Raw genomic sequence first — 14984 nt, forward strand, 5'->3', positions numbered from 1 at the left:
TGGAGAAGGAAACAGCGAAACGAGCAACGGTAGTGTTTCAGTCATCAAACTCATGTTGCCCCATTAGCGTTCGCATTAGGCTCGCGCAAAACTACAATGCCACGACTAAATTTCGACCTCTGGGTGTTTGCATCATCACGTTTGCCTTAAAGCCTAAGTTTAATGAAACATTCTTTGTGTAGGCTTTCATAAACCAAGCCAAATATACAGAAGTCGACCGAGCCAAAAAATTTACCTAAGGTGACAAGTCGTGTGTTTGGACGCTATAGTGATAAAACAACAACAAAACATCTAGGATTAAATTTATACAATATAAGGTCAGGCTAAAAGAAAACTACCATTTCAGATATATTTTTTGAAGTAAGCCGCATGAGAAAGTCTTCATGTCGTGCTGATTTGATTGATTGATATGTGGGCTTTAACGTCCCAAAACCACCATATGATTATGAGATACGCCGTAGTGGAGGTCTCCAGAAATTTCGCCACCTGGGGTTCTTTAACGTGCACCTAAATCTGAGCACACGGGCCTACAACATTTCCGCCCCCATCGGAAATGCCACCGCCGCAGCCGGGATTCAATCCCGCGACCTGCGGATCAGCAGCCGAGTACCTTAGCCACTAGACCACCACGGCAGGGCATCATGTCGTGCTGCTTAAAAAGAACTCCGAGTGAAACAAGTTTTTCAATACGTTGAACTCTTTTGGCCACAGTCATACGCGTCACAGAACCATCCCCCAGAAAAGAAGCAATCTTTTGTGTCTCTTTAGCAACGAATGGGTTTCTTGTATCATTCATGAGCACAACTCGATAAAATACACACACCCACGCACATCGCAAAATGATGAGTGTACCCTAAGTTGACAATTTGAAGCGCTGTAGAACGAAATGAACGAAGCAAAGATGTCGATGTGAAAAACAGTCCCAGTATCATTTTTCTCTTTACTGGCAAGCACCAGCACATCCCCAATACAAGAGGCGACGGGCAACGATCTCACGCTTCTCGTTGTTGATGATCAGGCGCAGATGCCTGCACGCTCGCATCGCACACCCGTCAAGGCAGCCGGCAGAACCGTCACAAAAGTGACCGAGGAGTGGCGGACGGGACTCCGAGCGGCGACGCTTGCGGCATTTCGGATGGAGATGGGCTCTGTTTAGAGCCACGGGGGCCCATAAATCTTGTAGCGGATCCCCGGGGATCGTTTACATTATACACAATGTTCCCGGGCGGAAAAAGAGCGCATCCATATAGAGGAGCACACCCGCTGAGGGCGACGCACAGGGGAGAAGAGCACCAACAACAGTCCGCAACATTCCTGCGGCTGATGGAGCGGGACTGTGGTGAGCTATGGAAGCGCGGCGTGTAGCTCGGCGGGCTAGCCAGTGCATTCCTCGAGCGGCCGGTAAATAAAAGATGCACCGCCGCCGACGCCTCTCGGCAGACGCAGTATATATATACGTGCAACAACAAAAGGACTTCGATCCGACGCGTTCCCTCATCAGTCTGTCGGACGCAAGAGTGTACAAGGCTTTGCACTCGGTGGGCAAAATCGACGCGCATAAAGTCGTCCACCGCCTCCTCATCCTTGGCCCGAACCTATGTGGCACTGAAGGTGTAAGCCCCAGAGGAAATGCGTCCCACAGAGGCAAGGAAATTAGGTAGTTAGGGCTAATTGATCGGAACGCCTTCTCCTTTCCGCCCGCGACACCAGCTGCATCGAGTGAGCGCCTTCGCTGTGAGCTAACATAGCGCTCGGCTCAGTTGTCCTATAGCACCCCAAACCTTTCTCCTCGGGTCGGAGGAAAAGGAACCCCTTCATTGTAGTTTACGGCATGTAGTCCAACTTCGTTACCAGACTCCACGGTCGTTAATTGTCGGCCCGGTGCCCCTAAATGAATGCGGGCGCCCGAGATTGTCATTCACCGCCTTCCCTAACGGCGTCTTCGAATCTCGCCATGCTTGTTCCGAGAGCTCGTGGTGTCCCTAAAGGCTGAACGAATTTTCTCTTTACGGCCGTCCATGTTTGTTTAAACTACTCGAATTGGCTCGACGTACTCTGTGTTGTTAGTCTCAAAGAAGGCAACAGAAGAAAGCGGACGGAAGGGAGGTGACTCAATAAACGCAGCGAATGAAATATGGTCACGTTTACGGTAATGAAGCAACAGGCGCAGTCCTCGGCTTTCTGACGAGACGAATGCACCCCACCGCTATCCTGATTGCTTGCAAGGCTGCAACGTCTGTCATCTTACACGTTACTTTTAGAGGATTAATTTACTAACATTGTTAGTATCCCGTGGAATAAAAGGGCAACTGTGAATTAGTGCATCTGGTAGTGGGTGAGGAAATCGTGACAGCACTGGAAGCCTTTGAGCCAAGGGGAGGTACTTTGACACAAAAGCTAGTAACGTTACCGCGCGAAGTATAAAAAAAAAGTGACGCTTTGCGAGTAAAACTTCGGTGCTTTTGACATCACAAGTAAGCTCATAATTACCCCGCAGTTAGCTCTATCGCAATCGCCCACGTGCATTCGTTTAACTTTCTTTACATGCAAGGGCGCAATAACGACTTTGAACACATACGCAGACTATAAATTTTAATGGCTTAAAGCTACACAGCAGACGGCTTAGTTTTGTGCTTCAGATATGTTTGACCACGTGAGGTTAGTTTCCATGCACTGAAGACACGATACAAGATTGCTTTTGCTGTTCATTTCAAGCGCAGCGCAACCGCCGCGGCTGAAAATAGAACCTCTGGCAGTACGGCTCGCAGCTGCACCCCACACATGAGTCGCTGTGCAGCATAACGTTTTCGCTTTATTTTTTGTGTTTTGCGAGGGCTTAAAGTCAAGTTCTAAAAGTTTAAAACTGAACGAACAATCTTATCTTTATGAAAATTTTGTGCGTATTTTTTCCCAGCGCGTGTCTGTTTTAACTAGAGGAGTTGTTTATGCTTGGTGAAACTTCGCTGGATCGTGTACAAAAAGTATCATCATCAAGAACGCGATGACTCGGCCGGCACAAGCGCATTTCGTTTTCTTTCTCTTCTGCTTCACTCCAAAAACACGTGCGCCGATTCGTCCAGCGTGGAGTGTAATTACTCAGATGGGTGAGAAAATGAATACAGAGAGAGATAGAGAAATAAATAGATGAAGGGAGAGAAAAAAGTAGTCAGAAATATAAAGCAAAAAAGAGATGTGAAGAAATAGTCAGAAAATTATTTTAAAAGTGGAAACGAGAATAAGAGAAAGAAAAAAGACAGAGCGAGAAAAAGATGAAAAAATGGACAAATACAGAAAAATAAATATGAATGAACAGAGACAAAAAGATATATAAAAACAGTGAGAAAGAGAAAGAAACGAAAGAAGAAGGAAACGAAGAGAAAAAATAAAGAGAAATAACACAGGCTGCCCAGCTCCACTGTTTCTTTAGGCTTGGCACCACTAGTATGAACCTGCCGTAATTTTATTTTCTAGGGTAATATTCGTGAATAAAGTAACTAGGCGAAGTGCTACTTTTGGGGTGCTTGACATAATTTCATGAACCTGCGAATCTTCTCAGCTTAATACGTCATCCCTATACAACGGCAAAGATAGACAACGAAGCTCAGTTTTAATAATAAAAAATGTGAAAAAAGCAGCTCACGCAGACTTGGAGAAAAGACAGGTGAGCACCGATCTCCCCACTTTTCTTTTTTTTTTTGCAATCCACCGTTCATTGTAATTTTTTTTTCACACCGGATTACCAAATAAGCTGGTCAGATGCAATGAATAAAGTGATCTTTAGCTTTATAATAGGCTAAACTTTGAATTTTATACTTTATGAATATATAGCGAGAAAGCAGGAATAATATTGTGCACTGGCTTTGCGGTTTCATGCTTCTTTAGCGCTTTTTTACGGATTTGAAATTGTTACTGTTTCAGTAAACGCCATTTGGCTCTCGACCTCCCACTGTACCAGCAGGTGGGCTCTGTTGCACGATTTCTCATCATGCTACGGAGCACACTTACAGTAGAGCAGTGCTAAAAATAGTGCCGTGTTACATGCGGTAATTATATTAGGAATGCGCGAGACACAACTTGTTTAGGAAGACAAAACATACATCTAACACCGTTCATCTTATTACATAGCAGCCGTAAAGCTTTTCATTAAACCACCTGGCATGATTTGAAAACGACCATCTTCATCATCATCCAGCAGGCGCTGTCTCCGTCCTTTCCTTCATCTACTGCTTCGCTCCCAGAACACGAGTGCTGATTTGCCTGACGTGGGACGCACTCTACTAGAGTTTTGATCCCCTGATGACGTGCGCGGACATTGCACAGTGCATTGACCTCCAGCATTTCACCTCTAACAAAACGCCTCCGCCACAGCCGGGATCGAAGAGATATGATATTGGAGATGGGGAGAGTAGGGAGATTTGGAAGAAATAAGTAGGAAATCATTTGGAGATATCAGCGTCCGCGATGGGTTTGTGTGTGTGTGTGTGTGTGTGTGTGTGTGTGTGTGTGTGTGTGTGTGTGTGTGTGTGTGTGTGTGTGTGTGTGTGTGTGTGTGTGTGTGTGTGTGTGTGTGTTTCAGAGAGAGAGAGAGAGAAAGAGAGAGAAAGAGCTCCAGTATATTATATTGTGTGTGTGTGTGTGTGTGTGTGTGTGTGTGTGTGTGTGTGTGTGTGTGTGTGTGTGTGTGTGTGTGTCTGTGTGTGTGTGTGTTTCAGAGAGAGAGAGAGAGAGCTCCAGTAGATTATATTTAAGAAGATATCTTTAGAGGGGAAATAACAGTTTTAGAGTGGGGATAACATAAAGTTGGATAACAATTCCCTCTTCCCATCATGTCAAAACACACACGCGGGAAAATAGTGCAGGACGCTTCGTAGGTAGAATACGAAAAGACACTAATGACACTAATTCTCTTAAATTACGTGCGCGATATTCCAACCAGTTAGCAAGGTGGTTCTATGGCATTACACATTAGCCGAAAATACTAGCTAACATGTGTTCTGCAGGCTCATTGTGGGTGTCCTCCTGTGCTGTACGCATCGTGTGGTCCGTATATTCATGGACATGCTTCCTCGAGTGCACTAAATTCTTTCTATTTGTAGCCAGCATAAAAAAAAGACCAGCTTGACATGGGGCGCTTCAGGAGCACAGTAAATCTTTCGAACACATCGAACACAGGCGCCTGCTGGTTCCACGACAACAAAACTTGGCGTTGAGCACTAGAGAAGATTTAAAGAGAATCGTCAAGTGCTCTAGGGTAGGGGAACGGGAAGTAGAAGGGAAGTTCCGGGACTCGCTACGAAGCCTGTGCACGAAGTGAAACTTAAGAGAGAACGTGAGAGAGAGTGAGAGATCACCGCGGGATCCCCGCGACACGCGCGTAGCGTGCGGGTGTTGCTCCGTTGTTCGTGTGCAGCAGCCAGGTCTTGGCCGCGGACAAACGGCCTGCCTCTGAGAGAGCCCGGCTGCCAGGGAAGGTCACGTCCCAGGATTACGGCTCGCTCGACAACGGTGGCCCGGGGCTCGAGGGGGGCCCTCGTGAGTGATGACCGTCACGAGAGCTGCGAGAGCGCGCGGCCAAATGGCCGCCGAGCAGCACCAGCAGGCCACGGACGCTCGCCCTCGGCCACCACACTCAGGTAGGGGCCGTTCTTCCCGCAGCAACTTTTTCCCGCTTCCGTTTCTGTTTTAGTTTCTTTTTCTTAGCTGTGAGCTTCAGTGTCTATGAGAGCTTTCCTCTCGAGATAAGGACCGGGGCTCTAGCGCGGCCGCCGAAGAAACGGAGCCAAAATACAGAGGCGTTGGACCAAACGAAGCCGATCTAGGGCGGTCGCACGAGCTTCGCTGCTATACCGGAAGCTCGGAGGCTTCTTCACCTTGTTTCTTTAATAACTCTCGCTCAGATACTGAGTGGACTGTTGCTTGTTGACTGCTTTTTGCGGCTTTCTTGTGTATAGTTCTTGTCACTGCTTCTGCTGGCCGGAGTTTTCCTCGTTCTTGCTCTGCTTCGAGCGCAGTGAAAGGTGGAGCCGGCGCACTCATGGACCGAGTGAGCTTTCGTAGTTCTTAATTGAGTAACACGAGAGAAAGAGGCTGCTGATTCGCTACCAGTGGCTGTCGTCTTCTGCCAGAAACATAGAGACGCAGGCGAGGAAAGAGGGTCCTTTTCTTTTTCGTCTTGACGAAAGTAGGAAGAACCGCTAAGTGAGTTCGTTGATATAATAATGTGATGAGATTCCAAGTAATCGTCTGTTATGCCCTTTAATAAAGTTCTATTAGGAACACAAAAACGCCAGGCCTGCGCGGAACGCGCAGCATAGTCACAGCGAAAGCTATAAGAGTGGTCTTTCAGAGCATTTAACGCGATAACGTTAAAGAGCTTGTTTCACAAGTATTTTAGCGTAGGTGTCGGCGTCGAAGTCGGTGGTTGGGAGCGAAAAAGCATCGTCTTATGCGTGACCAAAAAATTGAGAATGATGCAATAAAATGAGTAGGTGATAAAAAATCATCTAGCAGAGTGCGGACTGAACCATCGTTGTTTGGGTCCAAGTGGCGATCAAAACTGGGTCGTTTGCGTGGCAAGTGGGTATTCTACCACACGGCCACGGCTCTGTTAGTGGAAACTGTGAAAATAACCTCTACTTGGAAACGCAGTGAAAGTAGCTTTCGTGCTTCACAAACACACGCGCCATGTATACTTGCCTCACAATGCAACATGAAATATTGCAGTAATGATGCGCGGTCCAAGCGTCCATTGCCAACGGGCCTCAGATTATGTGATAAACACAATGGCCCATGGTTGAAAGCCGGTACCCCATTACAAAAAGGCACACACGCTACTGCACCTATTCCTTTAAGGCCACGTAGTGGGTGCACAGCAAATTCCTGCACTTAGTGTTTTAATACGCACTACGAACAGGATGTCATTATCGCGTTGAACTCCTTAGGGCGAAGCTTTAGAATCCCCTAATTTCTAACTACTGGACCTAATATTAACATAATAATGTGATTATGCGAACAATTCACTTTCTTCTCAGCCAATTTCCTTCAATGTGAGTGTGCCATGTGCGGAAGAGAAGAAATAGAAAATAGAAAGAAGAAATAGAAGAAATAGAAATAGCATGGTCATGACCGAGGAGGCAGTCACTGCTGGCTGAAGGGGTGGTTTTTGAGATCAGCGACTGACGTTTGCCTGCTCTGAGGGTTTGGCCAAGACTTTAGTAGTTGATTAATTTTGTTTATTGTTTTTTCCATAAGCGTTTTTATAGTTTCCTAATTGATTAGCGAGTGTATTTTCAGATAGTACGACTAGGCAGACGCCGTTTTCCTCACCTGGACCAGGGGCTTTCCTCTGGTCTGCTTCTCTTCCTTCGCAGGAATGGCCAGTGGACTTGTTTTTGCGCAATGGCATCTCATCCGTTCCTGTGGCATTGGTCCAAAGCAACGATAGTATTATACGGATGAAGAATCCTAAAATGATTCAGACGAAGTTGAGAGCCACTACAACTCACTACCAAAGCATCACAGAGGTCAGGCAGTTCGGCAAAGGTGGCATTCTTTGCTTCTCGCCTGACCAGCTCTGTGTTCGAGACCTACTAAAATTCTCGGCATTCGCTACCAACCCGGTGAGCGCATTCATTCCACCTCACCTAGCTTGCGTCAAAGGCCTCGTTCGGGGTGTCGATGTCAACTTGACCCCAACTGAGATATTAGATATGTTTTCAGAAGCAGGTGTGATAGCTATCTATAGATGTAGTCAAGTTGTGGAGAAGAACAAAGTCCCAACGGAGTCCGTGATTGCTACATTTGCCGGGTTGAATCGCCCAACCAAAATCAAAGCGTGGCCTTTATTATACAGAGTGGAGCCACTATCACCTCGTCCCCTACAGTGTATTAAGTGTTGGCGTTATGGGCACACAGTGAAAGGATGCAGGTAAGTACCTAGATGCAGAATTTTTGGTGAGACGCACAACTCAAACGAGTGTAAAAGTAATGAAGAAAAGTGCTGTCTTTGCCATGAAGCACACTGCGCTGATAACCCAAACTGCTCAGCCAAGGCACGGGAAATCCTAATCCTTGAAATCGTAGACAGAAGGCGATGCTCCCGAAATGATGCCATTGCTGAAATTCAAGCCCGAACTCAATGGTGTGCAGGAGCGGCTGCCCGCCATAACATAGCAATGGAAGCATCCTTTTCCCTATCAATTGCGGACATGATCGAGAAGGCTGTGGATAAAGCTATGCAACGCCTTGCTACCACCCTATGTGAGTCGCTGTCGCACATTGTGAATAACCAAATCGCACAAGTCTATGGAGCACAGATAGATATAAGTACGGCTGTAGAAAATGCTGAGTCTGCACACCCGACAAGTGAGGCAGAATCTGAGATAACTACACCGGATGCACAGTCTGCAGAGCCCTCTAGAGAAGGCGTTCAAAGGCAAAGCGAGAGTGCACAGGAAGCTTCTCAGCACACACAAGATATGGACATGTATCTCAAATGCCTAAAGCGTTCTAGATCCCCTGTATCGAAAAAACCTGGCTCGCCGAAACATGTAAAAAGCAAGAAATACCAGAAAGACAACCTTTCAAAAACCAATTTTCTAAAAGAAAGTATTTTAGATAAGGTGGTTGCCGAAACCATTTTAACGAAATCTCAGGGTCTCTTAAAATTATACATTGGAATTGCTGATCCCTTCACTCAGCCATAACAGATCTGTTATACCTGTCTTCCAAATTCGATCCGGCTATTATTGCATTACAAGAAACTTGACTTTCCACACATCGTTTATTTCACCTACCCAACTTCCAAACCTTTCGTCTGGACCGTTCATCCAAAGATGGAAGTTTAGCTTTCTTTATAAACAATAAAATTAGTTTAAAAGTAAGAAACTCATACAAATGTATGTCTTCTGAATGCGAAATTTTCGCGTTAGATATTATCTTGCCAGGATACTTGCCTTTCTCGCTAATAAACGTCTACTTTCCTCTCGGCGTTCAAGACACGAGATTGTTAGATATGGCTGCTAATTCAGGCTGTAAAGAAAAAATTATAGTTGGCGACTTCAACTCTCACCATACCTGCAGGGGTTTTAGAACAGATCAGTGTGGACAACGGTTGTAGGACTGGTCGGTAGACAACAACTTATTGTGCCTTAACGCTAGATCTCCCACATTTATTCGAGGTCATTCACGCTCCACCTTAGATTTAAGCTTTGTAAGCTCGGCCATTGCTAGTACATCGTGGACAGCCCTTGATTGCGCCTCCAACAGTGACCACTTTCCAATAATGTTAGAGATTGCTTGCCCCGTCAAACCATCATGCTTCCATGCCCGGACCTATATAAATTATGCGAAATTTCAACACGACCTAAAAACTGCTTTAGACGCTCCCTCTCAGAATGGAGATGACCCTGAGGCTATGAAATTAAGCGCAGTAATTAAAAGGGCATACAAAAACGCTGAATTTGCTCTTAAATCGGCGAAGAGAGTACCCTACAGCCCCTGGTGGAATTCCAACTGTTCACGAGATCCCAGGCGAAGACAGGCAGCTTGGAAGAAGCTAATACATAATCAGTCCCCTAAGAACTGGTCAGATTATTAATTTCTTGCCACTGTATTTAAACACACGGTGACCCAAGCTAAAGAAGAATATGGTAAAAGACATTTCGATTTTCTCTCGAAACCTAAAAATAAGAAAGCTTTATTTCAATATATGCGATCTCGCAAAATCCTGCCGTCTACAGTAAATACCGATTATGAAAAACTATCAATGGAAGAAACGAAGAACTCTTTAGAGTCAAATGGCAAAGATCTAGAAGTTAGATTTTCTTCGACTATGGCTTTCAACTGGCAAAAGTCTAGCATAAGCACTGACTTCGAAAACGTAACGCTGTCTGAAGCATCAAAAGTAATTCGAGATCTACCATCGTCAGCTCCTGGTCCAGATGGAATCACAGTTCCTATGATTAAAATTTTATTCAAGCTATCCCCCGGTGACGTCCTCAATCTTATAAACTACTCTTTAAAGAATGCCTGGATACCGTATGACTGGAAAATAGCTAAGGTAATCCCATTAATGAAAAAGCAAGAATTAGGTTTTACCATAGAAAATATCAGACCCATTTCGCTAACTTCGAACATGGTGAAACTCATAGATAGGGTCCTAAAGGGCCGAATAAACTCTTGGATGACGAATAAGGTCATATTAAAGCCAAATCAAATTGGTTTTCATTGTGAATGCTCAATTTGGTGTGCCATGCGGATTTAGGGAGTCGAATACAGCTTGCTCGTAAAAGGAAACAGTACGCCGGATTAGTAACTCTCGACATAGCTAAAGCGTACGACAGTGTCGAGCACTCTATTCTACTGACCACCTTGCTGAGCCTAAAGTTTCCTCAGTATATTACTGAGTGGATAGCAGAATTCTCAAAATCAAGGGAATTTTATTGCGAGAAGGATGGCTGTTGTTCGCATAAATTCAAACAGAAACGTGGTGTTCCCCAAGGGTCCGTCCTATCTCCAGCATCATTCAATATACTGATGAGCTCTATTCTAATTGTTCAGGATGTCAGTGTCTACATTTATGCAGCTGATATCGCGTTGTTCGCTGCAGAGAGCGACATTTGCTCACTACATCAAAAATTGCAAAGATATATTAATACACTAGAAATTTGGTTGCAATCCATTTGATTGTCATTGAACATCAGTAAAAGTGGGCATGTAGCGCGTAGACAGGATAACCGCTGGTCATTAAGGGTAACTAACTGGATTCCCAGAGGAGGGAAGCGGGTTAGGGGGAGACAGAAGGTTAGGTGGGCAGATGAGATTAAGAAGTTTGCGGGTATAAATTGGCAGCAGCAAACACAGGACCGGGTTAACTGACGGAACATGGGAGAGGCCTTTGTCCTGCAGAGGATGTAGTCAGGCTGATGATGATGATGATGATGAAAAGTGTGCTCTTGGTGTTTCCTATAGCAGATACAGTTTCAATTTCTGTATTGTATAATCGGGAACCTATTCCACAAGTAGATTCAGTCAAGTACTTAGGAATAATTTATAACGAAAATCTAAATTGTAGCCCACACGTTGAATATATAACAGCAAAGGCACAACGGTTGTTAGGTTTATTACGCAGGTTAAGCAACAGAAAATACGGGCTGCGCATACACACGATGTTAATGATATATAAAATGTATGTGCGACCAATATTGGAATTTCGGTGTGTATTATTCTCGGGGGCCGCTGGTTATAAAATTAAACCGCTAGTACTGTTAGAGCGAGAAGCCCTGCGAATATGCCTGGGACTTCCCAGGTTCGTGGCGAATAATGTATTGTATCAAGAAGCGCGATTGCCAACACTCCTTTGTCGATTCCCGATTCTAACGGTTCAAACCTTCTTAAAGTTCCACAGTTTACTGGCGCGAAGATCAGAGTACTCATTTATCAGCGACCCTGACTCTTTCTTTCTTGCACATTGGCCTCGATTTCATACCCCTCAGATAATTTTCGTTAAAAAGAAACTGGATTGCATAAATGTAGACATTAGCACAGTAATTGAAACTAATTCCTCATCCCCCAACATTAGAATAGAGTACGATGAAATCTTGCCCCCACAAGCCAAGTTGCAATCTCTTAGATGTTTGACCACTACATTAAACGATTACTTGGTACATGCAGAAACAAAAAATGTAATAGCTACAGATGCTTCTGTCAACAATGAAAAGGCAGGCGTAGTAATTGCGTCTGATTTCCTCGGCTGGCCTTTTTCAGTAAGGCTTCCAGATTTCACTCCTATATTTGAAGCCGAGCTAGTAGCTATTATTTTAGCTCTTCGTGAAATTCCTACGACCGAGACCAGTGCAATCATCCTAACAGACTCACTTTCGGTGTGTGCAGCTCTGACAACCTCCGAACAATCTCGTGCCCTAGCAGCGTGCCACGCATTAGCACCACCGCATTTAAAACTCCTCAAATTAGTGTGGGTCCCAGGTCACTGCGGATTACAATTAAATGAATCGGCTGATGCTTTGGCACGAGCATCACTCAATGGACTAGTAATTTCAGTACTTCCCGAGTTAGAATACTTATCAGGGGTTAGATATAGGAAATTCGCTATTTTTACAAATAGTTTAAAAAATATCACACAATGGACAGATTATCAGCACCTCGAATTTTCACGGAAAGCCCAGTGGAGTCCGTCAAAAAAAACTTGAAATTATAATCTCCAGATTCCGGTGCCGTGTCCCCCCATTAAATTTTTATTTACACAGAGCTGGTCTGACACTTTCCCCCCTTTGTCCGTTTTGCGAAGAATCAGAAACTATTGAACATTATTTTGGCTCATGTCGTAACTATGCATTAATTAGGAAACGACATTTAGATATTCCATTTGCGAAGCTAGGTTTAAATTTACCCACAGAAAATCTTCTAAATTTTGGTGCCTCTGTTTTGGGAAATTGCCACAGAGCATTCGATGCGGTGTGTAATTTTATTCAAGACTCTAAACGTTTTTCAACATACAGCCCACGTTAACAGGTGCTCAAAAAAAACCGGGTCGGAAAGTAATTTTCAAATCTGGATAAATCCATGACATATAAAATTAATCGGTTTCGCCAAAACCAGCTGTCTGGTCGGCTCCCAAAATCAAGTTATAGCTATTAGTGTCGACTTTCTTGTTGATTCTTTTTTCTCACTATCTAAATCTTTGGTTTCTTTCTTTTTTTAACATACTGTCTTCACTATACAACTCCCCCCCCCCCTCCTTTTTTTTTCGTTGTAAGCAATAATGCAGTTATCGTCCATATGAGACTATATGTTCTCTTGGCCAATCCCCCAGAGTGGGTATGAGCCATGGAATAGAGGCTACAAACAAACAAACAAGCAAGCACGAGCCGCCACGCTGGTGACCGAGCTATATACGATCCCGAAGCTTACCGTTTGAGCATCCGAACTGGGTCCTTTCCACGGCAGCAGCAGGATTTAGGCATCCTGGCATCAGTACCCCAAGCACAACTGCGAGGCCCTCGTGAGAGGATCCATTGCAGACTTCACTGCGCCAGGTGGCAGCAAGCCTTCGCGTGGCACCGGCAATGTATGTGCCCATTTCGAAGCCGCCGACATGACCGCCTTTAGCACGTCGAGGCTGGCGACCGAACACCCTGCACTTGTCGCTACTGCCGGCATACAAGCCAATTTCAATGAAGCCTGCAAGGTCCATAGTAGTAGCAAGGACGTTCTCCCGCTGGTCGAGAAATACTCTAGCCTGTGCGACAGTTACTTGGCCAAAGTGAGAGAAGTAACCGAGAAAATAGTATCTCGCAAGGGTGAGCCAGTGTGGAAGGAAGCCATGACATGCCAAGCATTGCTCACTGATGAGCGAAACACTTGGGAGCTTACGGGTGCCCTCCTGCGTGACCGTCTCAAGGCGGACGATTTAATGGAAGAAGGTGACGACAACTCCATTTTTGTCGACAGATCTCGCGAAGCTAGTGACAGGGAAATCGTGGAGGCCCTCATGGCGAAAGACTCGTTCACACGGCAGGCGCAACTAGTGGTCGACTAGTTAGAAAGATGCGCGGCGCCTTAGCGCAGTATGAGTGATGACAACGACAGGCTCGAGTATTTCGCTGACGAAGGCTGTGCCTGGAAAAACACCCTGCACCATTTGCAGTCCTGCGCCGACGTCGGTAATGCACCGTCGTCTTACGTGAGTGAACTGAACCCGGATGCGCCCTCGAGGGAGCGGCTACAGATACACGACCTCGACCGTGAGGACGATTGCCGCCTCTTCCGCAGCGTATTCTTCCACTTGCGACCAGGCCAACTGCAGTGGGCTCAGGAGCTGGTTGCCGACAATGGTCATTTTTGGCTAGCCGCCGTGCTCGAAGGATGGAGGCCCTACCACGACCAGAACAACCGCAGCATCATGGGCGCCGACTCTATTCAACCCACCGAAGGCAACCTCAACCGGGACCTCTGGAAGCACGGCTGCTGGGAAGCAGCGTCGAATCCCACGAGTTCGCTGTACGAGCGCACCGTGTACGGTGCGTTGAGTGGCAACGTACAAGCAATGCTGCCCGCGTGTACCACATGGGAGAAAAAACTCTGGACTCGCATGCGCGCTATGGTCGACGTGTGCATGGAGCAGGAGCTCCGCACTGCCACGCAGCAAGCTAGAAGCCTGAAACTGGTTCGGCTCGGCTACCCCAGTGACCGTGCAACCTTTGAAGACGTTTTCCGTGAACTGCAGGCGGCTGTGGGTTGTAGTGAGGCGCGAGACCAGAAGATCACGCACATCCTGCAGCGAGGTGTGGTGCTGGACGATGCTGTTCCCATGGTCGAACAGATACACGACTGGACAACCACTCGGGTGAATGAACCACCGCTTCTTACCATGCGGTTTCTCGCTCACATGGTACTCTTGCTGCGACAAGTTGGCTGCGATACTGGCACTGAAGCGTGCAGCGCCCTTCTTCGCACCTACCTAGACATGCTCATCAACGAGGGCCATGTCTCCTTGGTTGCCACGTACGCAGCCACCCTTCCGGCAACCGACCAAGTCGCCAAGTACACGCAGCTTGCGCAGGCGCAAAACTAGAGACGCCGAAAAACAGCAGCTCTGTCTAGGTATCACACACTCTTGGAAAATAAAATTAGCAAACAGCTAGTAAACGCGTGTTTTTACATGATTACAGCGTATTTTACTGCTTTCCCGGCATACCTTTACGCACGAGGAACACGATGTCACTATCGTTAACTACTAAAGGCGAAGCTTTAGAATCCCCTAATTTTTCTGAACACACTTTGGGTAACTTATACGAGCACGCTTGCTGGGTACCCAGTATGCCACAATTTATTCGTCATTCTTCGTAGAAGCGTGTATCCACTACACACTTGCTATGAAATTTATGAATTTTTTTATGCAGTGGCTGACGACGAAGATTTAAGCCTGAAGTGGGTATGTGCCATAGTCAATAGGTGGCCAAGAA

At 45.9% G+C, this 14984-nt stretch overlaps 1 protein-coding gene across 1 annotated transcript; it reads left to right on the forward strand.

The window, feature by feature from the left end:
- The first annotated feature begins 13588 nt into the window (after nucleotides 1-13588).
- LOC119162202 (nuclear pore complex protein Nup107) lies at nucleotides 13589-14593 on the forward strand. Its single transcript, XM_037414670.2, has one exon. It carries the CDS (start codon nucleotides 13589-13591, stop codon nucleotides 14591-14593), a length of 1005 nt encoding a protein of 334 aa, XP_037270567.2.
- The last annotated feature ends 391 nt before the right edge of the window (nucleotides 14594-14984 follow it).

The sequence above is a fragment of the Rhipicephalus microplus genome, chromosome X, assembly GCF_043290135.1.
Source record: "Rhipicephalus microplus isolate Deutch F79 chromosome X, USDA_Rmic, whole genome shotgun sequence".
Taxonomy (NCBI): Eukaryota; Metazoa; Arthropoda; class Arachnida; order Ixodida; family Ixodidae; genus Rhipicephalus; species Rhipicephalus microplus.